Below are 24,650 nucleotides of genomic sequence, written 5' to 3' on the forward strand. Positions count from 1 at the left end.
TTAGATGGGATATTAAGAAAGATTTCTTCACCAATAGGGTTGTCAAGCATTGGAACAGCCTGCCCAGGGAAGTGGTTGAGTCACTATCCCTAGAGGTATTTAAAAGACATTTAGCTGTGGTGCTTAGAGACATGGTTCAGTGGTAGGCTGGGCAGTACTAGGTTAATGGTTAGACGCGATGACATTAAACATCCTTTCCAACCTAAAATGAGTTTAAAATTCCAAAATTCTCCCACAGCATATGGCACTGAAATCAATGGACTACTGGCTTTTCACATGTGTCTGAACTATTTCCTTACTGCTTATTTAAATCATCCTTCTGGGATTGTAAAGTACATTTTTTAAATGCATTTAAAAAGAACGGCAATGAATTTATAAAGAGGTAGGTTATTATCTATATGATTCATGTTTTCCTTCTTGCCCTTCAACCCATAATTTTCTTCAAAAACCCTTTTATCGCTCTGGAAGAAGCCCAATCTTAGCAGCCATTGCTATCTTATGGCTCAGATTCTGGAAAGCATGTAAGTCAACTAGGATGCTCATGTGCTGCAATTCTACAATTAGTTCAGTACTGAACTAAAATCCAGAATCTGAATTTAATAGTAAAATCAGTGGAAAGACTCCACTGATGTTAGAATGCACTGGTCAGTCAAGTACTGGTTCTGTTGAGTGAGTCAATCCAGTTTCCAGCTGTTTACTGCCAAATATATGCTACTGCTTTTTCCTAGACAGTTTTATTTCTCAGAGCAAAAGGCTTTGTCCTGGGTCAAAAACCACATCTAGAATAGAGGTTTCAAGCAGAAATTGCACTTTTCTGTAGGACTTCCTTGAATGTACACCTATGAATACCATGTTTTTCACTCTAACTATGATCAAACAAAAACATAATGTAAGTTTAGGGAGAGAATTGACTTCTACTTTAAATAACACAAGCTCCTCAAAAAATAAATATGTTCCAAACAGTCTGCATTGTGTATTTCAAATTACAAGTCTGATTTACAATAACTTCAAGGTCTTGGATACAATAATTACATGCTGGCAGCTCTACCATAACCATCAAGATGAGCTATAAAAAGTAGTTATACTTTTGCACAAATATTTGCAAAGCAAAGCAGCTATATTTGGAAGGGCATATCAATTCTGATGTTCTGTAGGAACTTAGAGTTTGAGGGGTTTTCTGCCTTATATGCTTAAGATGAGAGAAATCAATTTAAATACAGTGTTTATAGTACTATTTTTCCAATTAAAAGGTGACAAAGAATTAGCTAAATTCCCCCAAGAGGAATATTACACTACAGACAGAATGCTCCAAGCAACACAGGCATACACAGAAAGACAGTCAGAGCTCTAAAAATTTAGAATTTACAAAGATCATCAACAACACTTTACGTTTTAAATAATGAGGTTACAAAACATGAAATGCAATTATATTGACTGGTCAAGATCAGATTATTTTATCCACAGAAGTTTATTTTGTTCTGTGTAATACAATTAAGGTATTGATGAAAGAGTACATGTCTTTAAAATCAAGGAAATTGTATTAATCAATAATTCAGTTAACTTCTTTAACTTCAGTTAACTTTGCTTAAGACTTATGTTTTTGTACCAGCAGGAATAGGCGTAGCTATTAAAAATTCATTTGCATTAGCCTGATTGTCACTTCTATGCAAAAATGATGTCATTGCTGGAATCTGAACAAAGTAGTTTTTTGCCCGGATATGCTTATGGTTTATTCTGTGAATAAATGCCGCTTCATAAGCCTGAAAGGAAAAAAAAAAAATCCAAATCCCATTAAATACGATTAAAATATCTAATAATCTACATGTTGCTTCATATTTTAAACAATATAAATAGTGACCCTTTAATAAACTAAGCCAGACAATTAATTATTATATAATATATCATAAAATATTTTGTAGTTCTATACTGCTACTCTATGGCCCAATAGTGAAAATTACTAACCACTCCTTCTGAAATATTAGCCACCTTTTAAAACCAGACAAATTTCTGGCATTTTTTTTGATCTGTTCAAGTTTAAACTTATTTCTTTTCAGGTAAGAACATTTGTACTTACCTTTGAAATTAAAAAGGGCAATGCTTACATAACATTCGCAAGGTGGTGATTATAGGAAATTTCCTTGATACAGAGTGAAAGTGTTTCAGAGGCCTTCTTTGTTTCAGTGAATGACAAACAATGATTCAACTTCTGACATTCTAAGTTTGCCTCATTTTCCATATGTCACACTTTTTTTTATTATTTTTTTGAAATAAAGCTTTGTCCATTACCAGTGAAGAAAGGTGACTCCTCACTCTAGCTGGTCCACTTCTGTTTTTGTAGCAAGTGCTAAGTGAAAATACCTTACGATTTTTAGGTAGGCTTGTATACCTTACCTGTTGCTTTTCTGGCCTAACTCCTACCTCCACTGAAGCTCTGGACCTCGAACCTCATCAAGTTAATGGCATCTTTTTGACCATGACATCCAGACTTATGAACTTAAACCATCTAGATAAGTGCATGATCAGAATCTTTGCCTGCCATCATGCTAGTAACATAAATTTATGGATGCAGAGAAGCATCACCAGATTCAGAATTCCTGAACAGCCTTGTTGACTGAAAATGAGACAGAGGAGTCAATACAGGGATTTCCAGCTTGAAATTGATTTTATCTTTTAAAGCTAATGCTCACATAAACATGTGTCTGCTTGAAGACACAAGTCGGACACACACACACACAAATATAATGGACAGCAGAATGCCCTTTAGCTTTTGAATTCCCTGACTGATAAATTTTGTCCTCAAAGCAAACCTTTTATTAAGAGAGAAATTAATTTGCTCTGCCAGTTTAGTTATCATATACTCTTAAGACTTCCAACAAGAAGGGCAAAGCATAACAGCTGAAGTTGCATTTGTGACACACACATACTGCGTTAGAAATCGAATTAAGAACACCCTGAAGAAAAGGACACTACACAACAATGACATCAGATCACTACTTACATAAATCAGTAACCTAGAGGTGAAAGGCTTATCTGTTTCTAATTTCAGGACAAACACAGCTTACAGGATTCTCCCATGCCTTAGAAAACTAAATATCATATGATGTCCAGTGGAGTGAGATATGTACTAGACTACCATGTTTAGATATGGAATTTGGAGGAGTGGTGTAAAAATACACAGTTTTAACGATTACTTTAACAACCCTAAATTCCTATTTGATAAAGTTTTTTAACTCAGAACAGCAATTATGCTTTTATATTATAAGATTACATTGTCACGGGTACTTCAATGACATCTATGTAAGACAGTAAATTGAGACAAATTTTATTATGAAAAATGGTTACATTCTAGACAAAGAGCCATTCTGTTATTTGATGAGAAGTTTATAATGCTAGAAACTAATAAGGCCAGAGCACGTGCAGGACCACAGGCACACAATTGTCATAGTATTTACAGTTAGTCTTCAGTAGGTTTTTCATCCAGGTCAGCACTTGTCTGATCTCAGCTGAGGTAACAGCATAGGCATGGCACTCTTCTCAGTAGGCAGCATGGATGAGACCAGTTAGCTGCTTGCATTTTGGAAGGGAGAATCTTGAGAGGGCAAGACAAAGTTCAGGTACATGGATACGAGTTGTACACGTCAGCTGCCCTCTGGACTAGTGCCTGTTTTCTTTAATAGTACAGATGTAATCATTTAAATAGTCACAGTGGGACAATTTAAACATGAAAATGCGTAAGGACTAAATCTGTCCAAACATCATTAGTCACAGGATTCTATTAAAACATAACATAAATCTTGTAAAAAATTAAGCCCATCAAATTTTACCTTCTGAAGGTTACAAAGCTTAAGATGTGCATCTGCCTCATCTTTAGTGAGGAGAATAGTGTTCCATGGAGACCACTCAAGCTGCTTATCCCATCTGACCATAACCAACTCAGAGAGGTCACTGCAGGCACTGAGAGCTGACTGACAGCCCCATATGTTCTCAATCATATACTGTAGATCTTGATGCTGAAATGGGAAACAGGGTTAAGAAGGAAGAAGCATTTTTCTTTCTACAACAAAGCATTGTAACTGTATAAGAATACAAATAAAGCTTTGAGCAAAAATTTTTTCTATTCATATGTCATATATTCACTTGGTTAAAGAATGTCTAGACATACACATCTTCCTTTAGCATGCTGTGGCAATTATTAACTGCATTTTTCTTGTATCATCTCTAAAATACTACATTCTTAATTTGATTGTCTCTGCCAAGAGCAACTTATATGTTCCATTGACATCTCGATTGCTTAACTGCTCTTACAAAGCTTCTTAAAACTCATGTTTTCTCTCATACAGTATACTTAAGCCTGTTAAGATTTTTTTGGTTAATAACAATAACCCATCTCCGTCATTACTGAGATGACTTCCCCATTTCAATCCAGATTCAGAATTAATGCTATTTGATAAATGAGTTATCACACTACTATATTGCTTAAAGTTTACATATAATCAGAATAATCTGGCCTGGAAAATACGGGAAATTAGGACAAGAAAAAATCCCACCTGCAACAGACCACAAATCACTGTCTGCTTTGCTCTCTTCCCCTACTCCGCTGTTGACATATGGAGAGTCTATTGTGCTCATGACACTGTTGCTCATTTTACCAAATGAGATTATGAGATCAGGTAGCTATGTTACAATATTAACAAAAATCTGTTTGTAAAGGTTTTCTAGTACAGAAAAGCCTTTAAGTGTACTTTTAACCTATGTCTAAAGTTAATTTACGTCAATCTTAATTTGTTTAATTTATTGCTACCCATCTGAAATCAGTAATAAATCTTGATAAATACAGCCTTTCAAATGAAGGAAAAAAAAATTGGGATGGAAGTTACCACTGAACTTTGGCAAGTTTTTCTGTCATTCTACATTAATTATTCTCTGTATTAGTCATGGAAAATTATCAGAGGATTTTTATCTACAGGAGTCTGTAAACAACAGACTTTTAAACAGGTTTTCCTCCAAGCAAGCCATTTGAAGAAGACTCATTCCTCTAAAAAGAAATCTTGACTTAATTAAATAACGGGTTTTTACATGTTACTTATTAAATTCCTGACAAAGGATGAATGAAACTATACCAACACAGTGCTTTAGTGAAATGTAGCCTCATTATTCTCATCCACCTTGCTTTCAAAATCCTGGAGCCCATGTAAATTCTTGCCAGGGAAAATGCAAGACAAAAGGTGGGCTTAGAACCTCCACTGGTAATAAATCTATGCCTACAGATTCCAAGAACGTAGGACTGGTCCTACATCTGGTCCTACAGGGCCTCCTTTATTAGGTTTCACTAATTGGCTTCTGTTTCCAGTATTTCCTCCTTTTCACAAAATTTCAAATAACTTCTGTACCTTCTTAGAAGCCAGAAATTTGCAAGCAGACATATTAGCAAGTACTACTATTTTTGTGCTATTACACATCTCTAAAGTTACCAGAACTTGCAAAAATCTATACTGAGGCATATAAGGGTCCATGTAAAACAGATCCATAATTTGACTCTTCTTTTTTCCTGGATTACAATTATTTTTTTCTGCCTGAAAAACAGACAAAAGCTTGTTCTGTGTTAAAACTTCTCAGGTTATGGGGAAGAATGTGATTTAAGAGACTTCTCTACTTTCTAAAGGTAGGCATGCATTTCGCTGTTAAATTTTGCAGTTAATTGATTTCAAATTATGCTTTCCTCTCCCCCTAATTTGTTCTGTGCTCACAAAGAACAAAAATGGCCTTTAAGTACTGTCATCTGACAGGTTAGAAGCAAGTATCATTGAATGCTCATCAGGTGAGACTGAGAAACAAGGGAGGGCAGCAAACCAGTAAAGAAGTGTATTTGTAACTTAAAATGAATACGACAGTGCCATTGGGATGTTGCTTATCAAGGAAAAATCAAAGCCATAGTATGTACCATCGATTCTAAGGAACACAGCACAGTTAAAACCTTTGAAAGAATAAAAGGCAGCCTCAGGACTTGACATATCTTCTGAACTAGTTCATTTTGATACAGAAGAGGTCTTTAGCTGCAGTAAGCGGAACTTAGTGGAGCTACCATAACTCTCACCAACTGCTTTTTGCCTTTTAAACCTTGGCAGCACTTATATAGGTGGTCAACCCAAACACAGCTAGAATCGGTACGCAAGAGATCTGAAGAAATACCTTTTATCACGAAAGTCTTACATCTATCCACAGACAATACATCAGAGCCAGCGATGGTACTGCACTGGGCAATGAATGAAGCTGTCATACCTGCTGCAAAAGACTTTTAGTTGTGCCCAAGTAATTTCTAGATCCCTCAGAGTTGTTTTGTGTATATAAGCGCAGAAGGGGACAGATGGTTGTTGGGAGGGAAGGGAAAAAAAGCAAGTAGCTCAGAAAAAAATGTAGTAATTTAAGGAAATGTTAGGAAAAAACCCAAGAAAATGAGTTATTTAAGATAGAAACCTCTGGGGTTTAGATATTTACAACTCCAAAGAAAAGAGGTTAATTTGCATGACAATGACACAGTGTCTAGAGGTGTTGCAGTGGTACAACCACAAATGGAGCTGCAAGTGAGGGCTTTCAGTGTCAGCAGCTAAGAAGCAGTTATATTTCTGTGCATCAATGGCCACCAACCATCACAAGAGATGTGGTATGACAGAGGTCCAAAAGATTTTGGAGGATGTTTACATATTAAGATAAACTAACTTAGACACAGACAAAAAACTTTTCAGCTTAAGTGCAATCTAATATGGACAAACAACATGTACAAAATCCAGGTTCTTTGATAATATTTCTTAACACAGGCACGATAATTAAAGAATCCAAATCTTCCTTTTGGCAGCTGCCATTAGCAAAGTGCTAAACCACAGCATGGCTTGTTTTGGTAGCAGTGGGACACTGATGACTGGGTTTTCTTTGCTTGGTAGTTGTTTCAGATAAAATACAGTTCAAAAACTATTCTATGAATGTTGATGCTGTAGAGATTTTTATTACTAAATCTCTGAAGGTAAAAATAAATCTTGGCTGTTCAATATTTTCAATAAATAACACTTTGCAATTACCTCAGATTTAAAATTTTCCCAGTAGATACTGGATGTCAAATTCTTTTGTTGACAAAATAACTAATAACAACTGAAGGAGAGAATTTGCTGAAGACGGAAGCAAGAAATTCTTTGAACTGTAATAATTATTAAGAAACATTAGCTACTTAGTAATATTGCAGAAGATTACAGATGACGGTAAAAAATTTAGAAAATTAAAATATTTAGTGAACCCCTCTCCTAATAAAGGCAAAACTTGCAACATTGTCTTGAACAATACTACAGTCACAAAAACATTATTGCTGCTTTACAAATGATGCTAGTATCTTTAAGGAATAGGATCACCATAGCAGAACCAGAAGAAGAATTTGGATCATCTGAGTCTTTGACTTGTCAGCTAGACTTCTACTTTCTTTTAATGTATAGCTTGTAACCAATTTTGAAAGTACAACCATACTTCAAGAGCTTAAATGCTGCTGCTTTATGGTATGGAACATCCCATATCACAGGAAAGAGTTTTTGTAGCTTTTAGCCTATCTCAACCTGCCAAAAATATACACAAAATACAGGAAAAAATATAGTCAAAGCCATTGGTTTCTGTCATTAGCAATGCATTTTTAGACAGTACCTGAACTAAGAAAACAATTTTAGCATCATCTTGATAATCAGCTTCAGACTTTCTGAGATTTTCTAGTATAAGTTTGTACTTGAAAACCACTTCTCGTCGCCGAGCCTCATTATCAAGCTTGCAGCACAAGCGACATCTGCCAATGGTGCGGGAATTAGCAGGAACAGGAAACTCAGTAGATGGCAAGTAATTTTCACAACTATGACAGAAGTTAACATTTTTATAAAGCTTTAAGGGATCTGGTGGAACCTAAAAGATTTAAAAAAAAAAAAAAGGTTAATTTACCATAAAAAAATCTTTGTATTACTTGTGTGTCACCCTAACTCTGTCGGAATACATTTCACCTATATTTATGCAAGTATTCTAATATGTAAAAGCCAGTAATATTTATTTTAAAATACTCAATAGGGTTGGGGGCTTTTTAACTAGAAGACCAAAAGCCATTGTATTTTCTTACTGTACTTGTTAAAATCAGTTATATAAATCAGTCGATTAATTTCTAAGCTATATGAAGATCCTAGATATTATGGTCCAGTGGTCTTGCTGGCACTTTTATGTATGCAGATTGACAGCCATTCTGGAAATATGACAACACAGAGAAACCAGAAACTAATTATTCCACATTTAATTTTTCATATAGGATCTGTCCTTTATGTCAAAGACAAAACTCTAAGATTACAGGCATATTAATATTTTGGCAGAAGAATACAAAATCATCAGGTTCTTATACCCATGTCTATGTCCCGTGCTTCCTATAAGCTATATAAGCTTATTTGTGTGAAGCCTTTGTACTTGCTACATTTTACTTCTTGAGGAACCCCTCCAGCAATTCTACAACAAAATGTAAAACAAAAAACCTTTCATTTTTTTTCCATTCCCCTCCTCCACCATCCTTAGTTCAATGGCCACTATGACAGACTGCAAAATAAGAATAATACCTTAAGTATCCTAGCAACTTCAGGGTTAAACTTTGGAGTTTTAATATACTGAAGAAATAATGTACAAATTCTTTTCCTCAGTCCTTCTAAGTTGCATTTTTTCACCCCTCTTGACATAAGATCAACTTCCCTGTCAATTAATTCTACTATTTCCCATGTTAATTTACATTCATGTTCCTGAAAGAAAACACATAGAAAAAGGAAAACAAATTACACAACAGTAGGGAAGCAAGCAAAACAATTCTAATGCAGATATGAAAGCAAACTACAGATTCTATGCCAATCATCTGTACGTTCACATAAGAACATGTTCATAGAAGAACCCCCTAGTGTCTCAGGAAAACAACCTCCAAGAAACTAATATAAAGAACTACAAAACTGAGAATGTTTATAGATTCTGCTTTAAGGGGCCTGTCTATATACCAAAGCTGTGAGGAACCGTAAACCTGAAGGCATTAAAAAATGGTAAGCAGAGGCACACAACATACACAAAATTTTCAGTCTCCAAAAGCCCCAAGAAATAGCTCCCTGAGCAGCTTCCTTTGGCTACATGATAGGAGGTGTAACGTATATGCACAGTGGATTTCAGTGGTGGTTTGTTCGGGTTTTTTTAACTTACCACACAAAAGGCATGGGGGAATTTATGACTCTGCTGGGAAATTGGTCATTTCAATATTTTAAATGCTTAGCAGGAGACTCTCCAGAGAGAGGGAAGAGGTAAATGAGTTCAATGTTTTCTCACCTAAAATAGAGTGCTAATTTACAGAAATTCTAGAATTTGTTCACTACTGCAATATTGACTTATATTAAGACTGGCAGGAGTTCATAAACCAGCAGTGCTCCCAATGCTGTATTGGCTTTAGATCAAATTCTGGTACTACCAAAGCAAACAGCAAGATGTTTGTTTTAATAAAGCCAGGAAGCAGCATTCTATTCTAGTTTGATGTCAACAGTATCATCCTGAAAGTACCTTGAAACTCATATTACTCTTTTTGTACATGAAGAAATAAATATGAAAGACCAAAAGAAATGCAACCAGCTTCTAATTCACTGGGAACATTGGCAGCAGCAGTGGGGGTGGGGAGCATGGGGCAAAGAAAAAAAAAAAAAAAGACTGGCATTTGCCAACTATAAAACTGGTAACCAAAACCAACAGAGAGATAAGGTTCTAAACAGACGTTTCAAAGAACTGAGTATAAAAAAAAATAGTAACAGCCACTTAAAGAGCTCTGCCATTGTTTTCATCAAGTTGTCAAAAATATTAAGCTAATCTTTATACTAAAATGGTTTTATGTATTGATATACAAAAAAGTCTAAAACTATGGGGTTAAAACTCCAACACAACTTGAAGAAAAATGTGCACATCACAAAGAGAAATATTAATTTAGAGTATAACTAGAATGTAAATTACACTCTCGCGCCAGGTGGTACATTAGGCTTTCTCTTCCTGCCAGCTGATGATCCTGGCACCTGTCTGCCAGAAGAAGCATTGCTTATGTGTCAAATAATTCAGTGACTGTATCTTTGGGAGCTACAGCTTCAAGCTAAACATAAATAGAAAAATAAAACATACCTTCACTGTATGTCTGAGTGTTAACAGCACATCTAGTCTCTCATCTTTCGTGATGTCATTCATGCTAATGCTGCGGTAGATTTCAAATAGTTCTCTGGCATGGAGTGTGTACTGTGTATCCATTTCGGTGATTTTTCCATCGTATGCTTTCCATCTCTTAGGCTGTGCACACTTCAGAAACAATTTGTATAACTCTGAGCCATTATAACTTGATGACCCGCTGAACAAGTGCATTAAGTTAGATCAAGTTTCACCAGAGCAAATAGAGACTTAACATTAATGCTTGACTACTACAAAAGGCTAATTCTATTGTCGATACTATACAGTACCTTTTCCACCAGAGAAAGTATTCAATTGCACCCTTTGTTTAAAGTTGCAGGTCATGAAAATTTCAACTCACAGTATATTAAAAGTAAATAATATTCCCCTACAGGGATATGCACTACTTCTTTAAAGTGAATTTACTGATAGTAGTGTTAGAATACATTTGCTCTGTATTTCATCTTGCAGTCATAAAACCCTCGAAACTATCAATAAAAATCAATGTGACTGTTGACTGTGTAAAGATTGCAAATTTAAGACCTCAGAGTCTATAGCAGTACAAAATGCCTCCAGGGAACTGTTCTATTTATGCTAGCTATACAGATGGATAGAAGGCATAGACTTTAACACTGACCAAGGCAAAGTATGAGTTTACTGCTTACCAGATACTTCACCTACCGCCTTGTTTGCTAAATTGACCACGTACCACATGCCTATTACTTCAATTGTCTCTTTGCACATCCTGAACTTCTATAGTCAGTGAGAAGTTACATGGTGTCAGCTGCCCCACTCGGTTTGAAAAGTCCAACCATTCTCTTTCATGAGGACTGGTTTTGGTTGCAAACCCCACTGTTACATAGGGAAGTAGGTATCTAAATCCAATAGAAAGATAGTATTTGAAACCCTCTCCCCATCATCACCTAACTCCACACCCTTTCCTTAATTGGGACAGCTATTTGGAACCTCATTCTGTATATAAATTATTCTCTCTCGCTGTATTTGGAAATTGAGTGTTCACAAACACTTGTGAACTTCACTTGGCAGTCTCAGTGTGAGCAAACCACAGCAACACTTCACACAGCATTCACATGCCTAGCGGTTTCCTGGATATGACCCCAGCATTGATGTAATCGTTGTTTTGACCAAATATACAGGCTTGCTATGGTAATAAGTCATAAAAATACCAAGAATATTAGATAGTTAGAACAGATATGATTAGTCACCACCACAATCAAAACAGAGTTTTCCTCACTTTTAAATAAATAAAGTTAGGTAAGCAAAAGAAAGACGAAATAATTGAAAAAAGGATTTAACACTGAGTAACTGACATTTAATTACATTATCAGTGGGGGTGGAACTCTAATTAAAGGAAGTATTGTTAATCAGAGGTCACAATTCAGAGCCAAAACTAATTAAGAAATGCAATAGCAAAACCAGACATTAGTAAAAAATAAAACGCTTAATTCCTTAGTGAAATCTTTGAACTTCTGCAAAACCAGAAAGTGACAATTTTCCCTCTCACATAAAAAGGGAAGTCACGTAACTTCATGACTTTGTTTCACTATCTTTGTACAGTACTAGAAAGTCTAAAAAAAAAAAAAAAACAAAAAAAACCAATCAAAAAAACCCTAAACAAACCACACACTCACACCCCAAGCTATATAGATGCTATATCATCCTGTGACTCCTTTGTAAGGCAGACTGGCAAAAATCAGTTTTCCACAGAGCAGTTAATTCTGTACCTACATTTCACCCTCTTCAGTGAAATCACTTATCATAAAACAGAGAGGTCATTTGCTTATGCTAGGGAGTTTACCCTAGGAAATGGTTATTAAAACTAGGTTCTTCGATAAATTTGCAGCAACCTATATATGAGCTAGCAGTCTTGGTATTACACTCTGAAATGACCCTTAACACAGACCAACTATATCATGACAATGACTAAATTATTCAAAGCAAGTTATCATATCTGTAACGCTTATAATTTTTCTTACTCCTCATAGTAACTGGGTGTTATTAAAATAAAATAACTTAAAAAGAAATTACACAGCTTTTTACTGAAAAAATAAAAAAAAAAAGAGGTCTTATCAATATCAAGATTTCCAGTAATTCAGAAAGAATCACAAGCTCCTGATTTCAGCACTATTTTCATTTACTCAAGATTGACGCTAGAAAACTAAAACTTCAAGATTTTTTGCCAGCTTTCTCTTGCCTTTTAGTCTGCTGGCAGTACTGCAGAATTTACAATAATCCTGTTATCTGTATTACTTCAGAGAGCAAGGCTACTATAACTGCACTCTGCTGCCAATGCATGGAAGCAGAAAAAAAGCACCTGAGGAGAGAAACACACCACCAGACACACAGAGAGAAAAAGGTAAGGACAGTAAAAACAAATCCATAGGATGAGTGCAGAAATAGCACAAAGCATAAAAGATATGAATCAAGCGATAGTTAATTTACACAAATTCCTTTAAGAAACGATTGCTGTATAAAAGCTTAATCTGCTGTATAAAAGCTTAACCAAGTACTTCCTCTTCAAAATACAAATACTGAAGAATAAGCTCAGCATAAAAACGAACCCCTTAGAACGTAGCGCACACACACCCAGCAGCAACCACTGTAAAAGCACACATGCGTGAGGAGGTACATGCTTAAAGCAGCAAAGAAGGGAACGAAGGTTTCCATGGAGAAGCAAGTTTCATATCACATCGGCTATTACAGCAAAGTGAAATGCTTGCAGTCTTCAGATGTGAAAGGTGTTATTTCAACTTGAACTGGCAAGTGTCCAGATTAACATTATCAGCTCAAAGTTCAAGAAATAACTGAATAATCTATAATCTAGCACTCCAACACTAAATTTCATACTACAGTTTAAAGTGTTTAAATTGCACTGTTACAGCCATAACAAACCATCCATTTAATTTTGAGGTTTCCAAAATTATTTTTCATTTATTTCATAAGAAATGCAGAAATTGTTACTTTCTTTACCTCTGAGTTAGGCTGCTATCTATGTCAACAGTTTAGACCAGCATTCAAAACCCTATAGCTGACATGACAAAAAAAAATCTAAAGTTGCAGTAGTTCAGAAGCTCACTAGATTTTCAAATTAAAGAGAAAATAGTCTCTTTAATGAAAAACATAATCTACACATTTTAAATATGAATAAATAAATTAGTACTAAGTGCTTCAGAAACATGTCCACTGTCTGGAAAAAAAGAGCAATTCTTGTCTCTCACGTGTCTCCCAAATCTCCAAACATCAATTGTCACTGAGAATTCCGGTACTGAAGAACGTTTTGCTTCTGATTCCTAGATGTAAGAAAACTGTACAACTTATGAGAACATATACTGGAAGTAATCTATATAGGGTAGGACATTGGAAAGCAGTCCTTAAAGGAAAAATGAAGACAGAGACTCAGTTAAGAGAGAAATGCATTTGCTTTGACTGTTCTCGGCTTCTTTTTCTGAGAATATAACAGAATAGATTGTAGATAGAAGCAGCAAACACTTAACATAGAAATGATTCAAGGTTTTGATATCATCCCTAAACATTTAGTTTTCTGCTTTTTTGCGCTGTTGAAAGCAGTAACAGAGAATACAATCACATCACAGCAATAAACTTGGTAACAGTTCCACTGACATTTCAGATAAGTAGTTTGTTCTTAATGAAGAAAGGTAATAGATTTTATCAAATTACTTTTTACAGTCCAGTTCCCATACATCAGTAATAAAAAGAATGAAAAAAAGTCTCTTTTGGACAAAATTGCCATTTTTACTTTTGAGCTCTAAATAGTAAAAAAAAAAAAAAAAAAAAAAAAAAAAAAAATGATAGTAAAAAACCAAAAAGCCCTATTTCTGTTGCAGTATTTCTTTTCATAATTATGTCACATACTATGAAAACAGCCAGAAAATAAGCTACTACTTCTTTCTGAGAGGATGGACCGCTAGGACGTCTACCTAAAAAAGAATTTTTTGTGTGTTTTACATTAAGATGTCATTGAATCTAATACCATTCTAAATCATCTTTGTGTATGAATGAATTCTCATCTTTGTTTTACAGATGAAAGCCTAAAGAAGCATTAAATTTCATCCCCGAGATTATACAAGAATAAAATTTCAAGTTAAAGTTCTAATGCAACTGAAACTAGTGAATTAATAACTGAGTTCAATACAATACAAGATTGAGTCAAAGCTTTTCTGGGTTTCTGTCCTTTACATGAAAACAGAATAAATGCTTTCTTTAAAGACAGATATATGATGACCAGAGGCCTGTGCTCAATGGGGAAATAAATGACAAATCTAGTTCCTGAAGGATAACATTTCTGAGGGAAGAAGAAGAAGAAAAAAAAAAAAAAATCCATTCTGCAGATTTAAAGTTTAATTTTGCAAATATTTGCTTAAACATTCGCATTTAAGTTTAATAGTTTTCACTATAGAGAACAAGGAACAGAACATACCAGAGGGAAAATCATGTATTCATTACTTTTGATAAGTGAAACTAAGTATTTTTGAAAGATAAGCTAATAGGCAGATTTTTACAGTTTCAAAAGCAGACTAGGAAAGACCACAGCTTCATGCACGAATTCCTACATCTCTGCAACACACACAACACAAAATGCAGAATGGTATGCAATACCTCGATGCTTTATAACCTCAAATTAACCATTCTAAACTGTTAGAATTTGAGCCCCTCAATGCTGTTAACAGTGTCATCAGAATCGTGTTCCTTTATGCAGAATAGTTACATAATACAAAATTCATCCACTCAGTTCTATTTTTTTATATTATATATACACCCCTGAGATTTGCCATAGACACAAGTAGTTAACAGTCTTAACAATGCACTGTTAGTCCTTCAATCAGTCACAGAGCTAAGAAATTCTCAGCCTGGAAAAAGAAATTTACTGAATTGTATTGACATGAACAACTAGATAATTTGGATATTTACAACATTCACACAATTAACTGTTAAAGCTACAAAAGTTACTTTCGGCAGGTAGTTTGCAGATGTCTTTTCTGTTCCTGTACTTTGGAATTCTTTATGTTCAGCTTAAAATTAGACCACTGACCTTACCCAGGAAGTGCAGTATTGCTTTTTGTTGATTCTCCTCATCTGCATTTATTTTCTGTCTCCCAATAGAAGCAATCAGCTGTGCCTCTTGTTCCAGAAGCCCACATAATGCTGCCTTTCTTTCAGCTCCAGTAAGAGTTCTGTTAATCCGTTCGGTCTCCTCCTGCCTCCATACTACAGATACAAATATTTTGGGTATTTTTTACAAGATGTTTTCCAATTAAACTTCTACAGTTATGTTTAAGAAATAACATAATTAATTTCCAATAGTCATTAAAAGCCAGTTTCTATGTTAGGGAATTGATCATTATGCATATTTTCAATACACACAAAATGGCACAGAAATGAATGTAAATTATACAGATATTCTGTGAGAATATGTGCATGTGCATCAATTCCAAACTGCCAATTTGTACTCCAAACTGAAAGATGGGTTAGAAGAAAAAGAAGCTTTATATGAGAAAATAATTTAGCTCCTGTGGAAATGTATTATAAAATGATTTCTTCACGATTTTGCATCTAAAATAACTGTTTGAGACTCAAACTGCTCCAAAAGGTATGAGCAATAGGAACTTTTTAAACAATTGCTCATCAAAGTCACAAGAAAAGATACCATGGAGATCCTCTCAACAGATTTAAGGACAGCATCTTACTGTGGTGCCACTAGTACTCAGTGCTGGAAATATTACTGCTTCTCCCTCTGTAAACAAGTAAAACCTAAAGAAGCTTGAAGACCTCCAAAACCAAGGTGAAGCGACTGACAGTCACATTTAGCACTCCAGGTCTTATACTGAACATTTGCGTGGTATCATCTTTTGCCATCTAAGGCAGACGGACGTGCATTAATAATTATACAGTCATTGCTTTACTCTCCCTTTCCTCTTCTACAACAGAACCCTTCAAGTGGGAGTGGTCTGCAAATCACAAGACACTAATAACAGCAGCACGTGAGTTCAAACACACTACATAAGAATCTGGCCTTAAGACTTATGGTCAAATCCCCAAACCACAGGTACCTGCTGCACTTACAAGTTAGACTACTTAATGGCAGAACCATACAGATATACACATATGAGTCCATCACAGTTTATTTTGTAGTACCCATTCTTTGACTGTAAGTGCTGATACTCAGATTATATGCTCTTACAGCAATCTGTCAGTAAAATCAAATTGTGTTTACTGAATAGTATTTTCCTTTGCATACGCTGTAACAGTTCTTGGCTTTTCTGAAGTGTCTGTTCCATTTCAAATACATCTGGAGTTTCGTAGGGAACTTTAGAAGAATTTTAGAAGATCCGACACTTCAACATTCCTGAATAACATCTGAAAGTGTTGCTATTGTTCCAGAACAGTTATGCAAAAGCAAAACCCAACATAAAGAAAACAATCCATTAAGTGATGCACACTTACTGAAAAAACCCGTAACATCCTGTATCAGGTAAGATTAGAGGCAGAAGTAAAGTTTATTTCCTGCCTGTGGCTTCCTTATCTACAACACCTTATGTTTTCCACTTTAAAATATTTCAATTCATTTCCTTAAGGCTCTCCAAGCTTTGGTATTAATATGACAGCTGTCTGACAAGTTCCGAGTACCCAAAGATACATTTTTAAATAAAGCCATTTCAACAAACAAAAGCACTGTATAGAATTAATTTACATGAAGCTTTATATGCCTGAAGGGGGCAGCAACTTCAAAGGCAGAGCTAATACAAACAGTAAGCAATTTTGTACTTACAGAAATGAAGCAGCTGTCAGTTAACAACAATACTCACCTCCTGATTCACCATATACATACAACCGAATTAAAAACATTCCTTTTAGATTATCTGTTCTACCGATATTTTACTCATTATAATTTTTATTCCAGTTTTTATAAAACAAAGTATTTCACGCTTTTCAAATAAATTATCAATGTCTCTACATGCAGACACACTGAATATATAGATACATCTCATTTGCACCATACAGTCAACAGGCAAGTTTTTGTGCCAACAGGAATCGCTTGTACTGGCTGACCCTGTAATAGTATCCCCCTGTTGTGATCAGCAGCAATAACCTTCACAGATCTCTAGAGGACAATAGTCTCATTCTATTACTGTCACAATGATTTAGCTTGTGTAGACTGCTGACACTGGAAGAATGTAAAAGTAGTTTCAGATGCAGGTAGAAAAAAAAAACAACTTCCTAGAACCACTAAGCTCTATTAAAATAAAGATCATGACTGCAAGTCTCCATGTAAAGAAGCAACTAGTCAACACAAGTAAACAAAACCAAAACAAAACAGATTGATACCAAACAATTATTTTTCACAAAACATTAAAAAGACATTTCAAATGCTGGAGTTTGTTCTGTTCCAGTTTTGAAGTGGCACATGCTTTTTCAGGTTGCCTAGATATTAAATTCCTGAACATGCAAAGCCGGAAGTTTTACTATTTGTGAAAACGATGACATTAAATGAAGCAAAAGAGACACTTATATAACCATAAATTTTAAATCTAAAAATATTGGGAATATGAGCACTCACTCACAACTTTAACTCAGCTTTGTTGTTTCTATTACAAATAAGACTCATCATACTTTAAAAAAAAAAAAGTGGATCAGAGACCTGAGAGCGCATTAGCTAAGAAGCAGGTTTTTAAAGAAAATATTGCAGGATATCAGATACCAAATAGTAGCATTTATGATAAGTGGAGAAGAAAAAAATGATTATTCGAGTACCTTGGCTTTTGATTGCCTAGGCAGGTCACATCTTTAAAAGGATTTGAGTCTTGTGAAGTGAAAAGCTAATTATCTATGAAGAAAAAGGAGGGCAGGGGAAACAACCCCTAACAAACTACAAACCTCAGGAAGATACCATTCCCAAAATTCTGAAGTTTAAGACCAGTAATAATGTTTACTTTCATCACAAACAGTAATATTTATAAGTCATTTATAAATCCAGACAAAGCAATTTGTTCAATGCCACACAAAGTATGACAGTATTAAAAGATTAGCGTATAACTTGAGAATTCTTGAATCGTGATCCTAAGGTCTATGAATAACACACACCACCAAATTTATGGTCAGTTTACCATGGAAGAAATAGCTGGGACGGTTTAAGGTAGGTCAGGTGGCTTTATAATGAAGCAGGTAATCCATTAGGCCAGTTCTGCTTACAGGGACAGTAACATCCAAACTGCCAAAGAGTTATAACATAAGCAAGAACTGTAGCCTTAGGTAACAGATATTACAAGTCACAATGCAAGCACCTTGCTTAAAAGAGGACATTTTAAAAAGAACTCTTGCAGTTTCATTATACGTACACTGGTACAAGTCCACTGCTTTCTGTTGGTTTTGTTTTTCCAAAAAGACATATTCTAGGGTTTTTTTGTTATATTTGCAACATTATTCTCCTGTTAGTTACATCAATTATCTGCAGTATTCATCTTATTTTTCCAGGAAAGTTTAGAGGTGCTTGCCTGTATTAGACATCCTGCTCTCCAACAGGAAGAATAAGTCTTTCAGGATGCCCTGAAAGACTACTAAGAGATTTTTAAAGTTTTGATGACACATTTTTGTGAAAAATGGAATAAATTAGAAAGGAGAAAAAGCAGAAGACTACGACAACTAGGAATAACCTCAGTCATATATTGTAAAATTCTGAGCAAAAATTTAATCCATTATAAAAAAAGGTCTATATTAAATGATGAATGATGGATCTTAAAAGTAACTTCTTCGCGGTATTATTTTCACCATCCTAAACGTAGAGCAAAAAGATTCAAGTAACTCCAATCCAAAAGAAACAGCTCCTGTTTCTATAGCTGACCTTAGCATTAGAGCTGAATGGAAAAACATAAGAAAACAAACCCAAAACAACAACAAAAAAACCCAACCCAAAAACCAAACAAAAAACAACCCACAACTGCTAAATAGCATTATTATACAAGCTGATTATTTCCTAAAAAGGTGAAAAGGTGTGCTGGTTTCGGCTGGGATAGAGTTAATTTTCTTTGTAGTATCTTGTACATAGGGTGCTATGTTTTGGATTTGTGATTAAAACAGTGTTGATAACACAGGGGTGTTTAGTTATCGCTAAACCATGCTTACACAGTGTTCAGGGCCTTTTCTGCTTCTAGAAATACAACAAATAAGTCTTTAAAAATGGAAGAAAATCCACTGTAAGTCCAAAAGAAAAAAATCAAGGAAGTATCTATAGAAACATGTCAAAACCAAGAGTTTGTTTTAAACAAGCTGTACTCTTGCTGATTTAAGAGTATCCCTTTAAGAAAAAACTTACTTTCTAAAGCATGGTACAGTAGTTCAAAGTCTTCTTTTGTTTTAGGGTTCAGCAGATGTTCGTGCTCCCTTCTCAGTTTTTCTTCTTTTTCTTTTTTCCTTCGTAACTCTTCTTGTGCCTCCCACGCCAACCTGAACCTTTTTTGCTCCCTCAGATCTTGTACTACATTTACAGCATGCCAACGACGGAAATATGTCTGTAATACTATCACCTATATGTGATACAATACCAAAGAATCATGAATTTAAAACAACACAGCATAGTATTTTTTTCTCATCTGTTATTTTTTCTAGCTACTTAACCACATTTTCTACGATTTGTCTTGTACACAAACTAATTTAAATGTTACAAAAATGGTTATGTACTATTAGTCTAAACACTAGTACAGTTACTTCTTTAGGTAACTGCAGGAGTTTAATCAGCAAGTACAGTGGAGAAACTTGGTTCAAATAATCAACTTAAAGTATAAACTGCAATTACAAAATCTGGTTTTCTTTTTCAAATCTCTCCTTGAAAAACACCTTTTGCCATGTATTGTTTTTATTCTTTTCAGCTTTGTGGGCAGACGTCCTCATTTTACTGTCCATTTATATAGTGTCTTGATTGGGAATTCAGACACTTATTTGCAAAATTTCTTTTAAATTTCTAAACATAAATATCAACACACACGCACAAAATCAACTGCATTTTCTTTGTAAACAAATAATGAAGGTGAAATTACTAATGCTGTTGTGAATTAACTTAAAGAAAATTTTTTAAAAATAGCTTCCCAAGCTGTGGCCACTAAAGACTAAGGAAATGTCTATACTAAGGATGCACAACAGACAAGCCTGAGCTTCTGCCAGCTGAGTTAGCACTTGCACCTCAAGCAGTTTAGCCAGGTCAATACCATGAGCTAGCAAGCATTGTTCAGCGCTGAAGGCTACCAAGCACAATACCACACTAGTGTAATGATACTGCCTCTAAAGATATCTTAACCTAACATTTCTCTTGAATAGGCCTTCAGCTAGTATTTCAATATGGAACTAAACTGCACTGTGCAAATCCATCAACTTGAACCAACACCATGCTGATGTCTCTCTACTGTGCATTATAGATTACCTACAGATATGTTACAGGTTTCAGTAAGTGGCAGTAATGATCAGAGTGAAACATACTGGCAGCCCTGAGGAAACGGCTACCTGTTTGGGTTCCGCTTCTACAACACGCTTATTACTGTCAGCTGACGCTGACCAAATAAGAAGTTCTTACAGAAAACTTCTAGCCAGAAGATTTCAAAGGATCTTGCCAACCATGTCAATACAATTATCCTACTTGGACACATGGGGAACCGACTGTTTCTCCATTTAGTTAGATTCAGACTGTCTATTTTAAGCAATCAAATTAATAACTAGACCATTTACAAAGCAGTGCCCTGCCTAACACGTTGTTGGGTGTACTGAAGTTAGGTCTGCAGTCACCAAATACGTGGTTTTCAAAAAGCAGTTTGGGATGCCTAAATGGCATCCTCTGCACAGTGACTATACAGAATCTGTCATCAGAATCACCTGCATGAGGCGACTCAATGCACCAAAGAACTCCACAGGTGCACTGCACGTGTTTGAACAGCCAGGTTCTACCTCAACGCCAAAGCAGGAGCTTGAACACAATCCAAAACAGAACAGTATGCCAAAGGTAAACTGTCAGGCCTCTTAAATAAACAAACCCAAAAGCACAAAACCCATAAACTGAATGCAGGTCTCCTAAATCCTAACCCAATGATCTATCCATTTGAGACCATACATTAAGCACGTAGAATCATAGAATCACAGAACAGTTTGGGTTGGAAGGGACCTTTAAAGGTCATCTAGTCCAACCCCCCTGCAGTGAGCAAGGATGTCTTTAGCTGGATCAGGTTGCCCAGAGCCCCGTCCAACCTGGCCTTGAATGTACCCAGGGATGTGGCATCTACCACCTCTCTGGGCAACATGTGCCAGTGTTTCACCACCCTCAGTGTAAAAAATGTCTTCCTTATATCTAGTCTGTAGCTTAGATCCTTCTAAAGAGATCATGAGAATGCCATGGGGGCAAGCCTGTTTTACTCCCTAATGCTCTATGTGGAATCTTAACTGTCACTATAAGGCAGAAACCAATAAAAATCACAATTCTTAATATTTAAGAAACCACAAGGTCTCAACTGTCATTAAAAACACTAACACTGTAAATGAGCAGGCACGCTCTTTCCCTATATCTGAAAGATTACAAAGCGTGAAGATTAAGCAGACATTCCGCAGTTCACTGTTAAAGTCACTCTTTGAATATCCATTAAATATTCAGATCCCTTCATAATACTTTGCTTTACAGATACAGTTTCAATCAGACGAGAACTTACTGCTTCAAGTCTACGTTTATGGTATTCTTCTGCTGTAAGATACTTTCCAGGACTTATTAGTTTGTCAGTCATGTTTGACACATACAGGCCAATTTTAGTCATCTGTGTTGATGTTGTGTTTTTCGTTTGTTGTGTCTTATTTTTTTCAAAAACCGTCTGGGGAAAAGAATGCATGTCAGATTATAGCAAAATACACAGAGGGGTTTTTCTCCTCATTACAGTAAGTGGCAAAATCAGCTATTTATAACAAAAATCACAAGACTAATGATATTCATCCACTAATGACTTTCAACTGCAGACTTATTTCTGATCCACTTCCTCATTTCTATTGGAAATAATTGTGTCAGCATTCTGTCCTCTTTGGCAAAAACCAACATTCTAAAAAGACACCACAAAGCTGTTACCTGTGTTTCCCTACAAAATAACTGAATTCCTTTGTCAGGTCGTTTTTTGGGTATCGTTTGTGATCCTGCATTATGAAATTCCACTCCTGTTATCCTGTTCTTAAATCCACCCAGAAATGGTTTATCATAGGTAGGTCTTTCAATTTTTACAACTACATCTTGGAATGAATCAGAATCTGTTAAAATGGAAATTCCAAGACAGAAATAGTATTTCTTTTAGTAAAAGACTGAGATTAGAGCACAATTATATATATTGATACACGTCTAAAAACAGCATTTACCTGTTTGTACTCTGACAGTTATGACATCAGGCATGCGGTAATCCTGTTGAACTGCTTTCCCAGGAAAATGTTCCTGATCGAGACATAACTTCTCAGACTGGATAGTTTCAAAGTTATCAGCCCCAGTCCTCCTACGAGCTTCATCATCCTCAATCATGCTACCTAAAAATAAAACAAAAATTAATTCCTAATATGCTTCTCAAAACAAATATATAAAACAGCTCTAGTTTACACTGAGATCATTTTATTGAAACACTGCAACACAGAATAATCATAGATTTTTGACCTGGAAAGACAGTCTGCTTGAAAGCTGAAACAGTGTTATTGCACGCTTTTTAAAGAGATAGCAAATGTAACACTGTCACCACATAAAAAGTCATTCATACTACAATTTTTTAAAAGTTACAGTAAGTATTTTATTTGCAAATGCATGATTTTAAATCAAAGTTACCCATTTATACAGCAAATTTTTATTGAAAAATCTTACCTAAACCTACCATAATTTAGACCTGATCTAAGCATACGATGGCTGAAGCACTGTTGTCTTTCCACACAATACTTGGCATGACGTTTATTTAGAAACTACATTATGAGCCAGATCTACTTAACTCAAAGCTCCAGAAATTATTTCTTTTTGATTTAGAGCTATGAGCCTATCTGGCTTTGGTACAGTGTCCTTCCTAGGAAGCGATCGCCAGCTACTCAGAATGAGAGCATCTGAGTGCAGCCCAGCCAAGAGGAAGGCAGTCAGCAGGTCCGTACTCCGAAGGGCCACTCACCGTGCTGCTCCCCTGCTGAACGGGAGGTGCTGCCTTCTGCTCTGAAGACCTAAGTAAATGGGGCACTGAACTGGGAAGAGGAAGCAGCACAGGACACCCAGAACGGACAGGAACAAGTGCAGGAAATGACGGAGCATTTCAGAGACCACAGGAGAGAGGCATGGATAACGGAAGGGTGGCAGGTAAGTTACAGGGGAATCTAAGAGACATAAAATAGTAAGGTGATCACTATGGTCTAGTCTAAACTGTTAGCAGCCCATATACCACGTGAATTATGCACTGCTGGTTTGCAAATGTGTGTGCAACGCATATGTACACACACGTTTCTGGAAACAATCACTCTACAAAATGCCGTATTAGTCTATAAATTGCTGCTGCAACTTGAGATAAAGAATATTCCTCACCTTTTCAAGCATGTTTTATATGATAATTTAAAAAGTCACCTCAAGACCAAAAACCAGTGAACATGAACAGAATGAGGGTGTGAGGGGTGCAAGAAGCCATAATCAAGTTGAAGAAAAAACATCTCTTTAAAGCCTTAATGTTCAACATTTTAATAACTTCTTTACCTGTTACTGTCCCGCTTGCCGTATTCTCTGGTAGTGCTGAGTTTTGAGATGTTTGTTCTTCCCTTTCTGAATTTCTTAATTCAAGTAAAGTAGAATAATTCTCATTGGTAACAGGAGATGTGCTCTCAGGTGATGGACTGAATGGGGCATCTGGCTGAAATACATCTTGCTCGTTATTTCTGATCACTCCCTGATTGCCTAGTCCTTCACTGGGCAATTCCCACTGTGCTGAACTTGTCTGTTCCTGTTCGCTTGGAGCTGACTGCTCCAGAGAAGACAGCTGTTCGCAGCCCTCCTCTGACTGCGTGGTGCCTGCAGCTTCTGAAAGCTGAGGCTTCTCTGCTGCATCGCCAGTCTTGGCCTCTCCGACTGCTTGCCTTTCTGTGGATGCAGACTGCTGCTCTATACCTGACCTTTCCATTGCAATGACTTCAAAGCAACTGTCCGATGTATCTTCCATATCTTGAAGTATCAGTTGCACGTCTTTCTGCAAGAATGACCACAGTATCTATTTAAAATCGCACAGCAGCACATTTCTACTACCAAATACACAGGTGACTTAATATCCTGAAAAGCTTTTTCTGCATCTAGTCCCAAATAGCCTGTTTGGAAGAGCGCGAGGTCTTTGCTTCTACCAAACGCACAGCATTTAATGTCTTCTCATTGC

The 24,650-nt window shown here is 35.9% G+C and overlaps 1 protein-coding gene across 1 annotated transcript; it reads right to left on the reverse strand.

The window, feature by feature from the left end:
* Window positions 1-1,538: 1,538 nt before the first annotated feature.
* IQUB (IQ motif and ubiquitin domain containing) lies at window positions 1,539-24,450 on the reverse strand. Its single transcript, XM_086473383.1, has 12 exons — window positions 24,182-24,450; window positions 23,984-24,049; window positions 22,636-22,797; window positions 22,355-22,530; window positions 21,951-22,106; window positions 19,580-19,790; window positions 15,302-15,477; window positions 10,192-10,362; window positions 8,619-8,795; window positions 7,681-7,929; window positions 3,825-4,010; window positions 1,539-1,760 (listed from the first exon to the last, which is right to left on the reverse strand). Exons 1-12 carry the CDS (start codon window positions 24,441-24,443, stop codon window positions 1,593-1,595), a joined length of 2,160 nt encoding a protein of 719 aa, XP_086329509.1. The 5' UTR covers window positions 24,444-24,450; the 3' UTR covers window positions 1,539-1,592.
* Between the last annotated feature and the right edge of the window lie 200 nt (window positions 24,451-24,650).

This window comes from Leptosomus discolor, chromosome 1 (assembly GCF_034619465.1).
Source record: "Leptosomus discolor isolate bLepDis1 chromosome 1, bLepDis1.hap2, whole genome shotgun sequence".
NCBI classification, from domain to species: domain Eukaryota; kingdom Metazoa; phylum Chordata; class Aves; order Leptosomiformes; family Leptosomidae; genus Leptosomus; species Leptosomus discolor.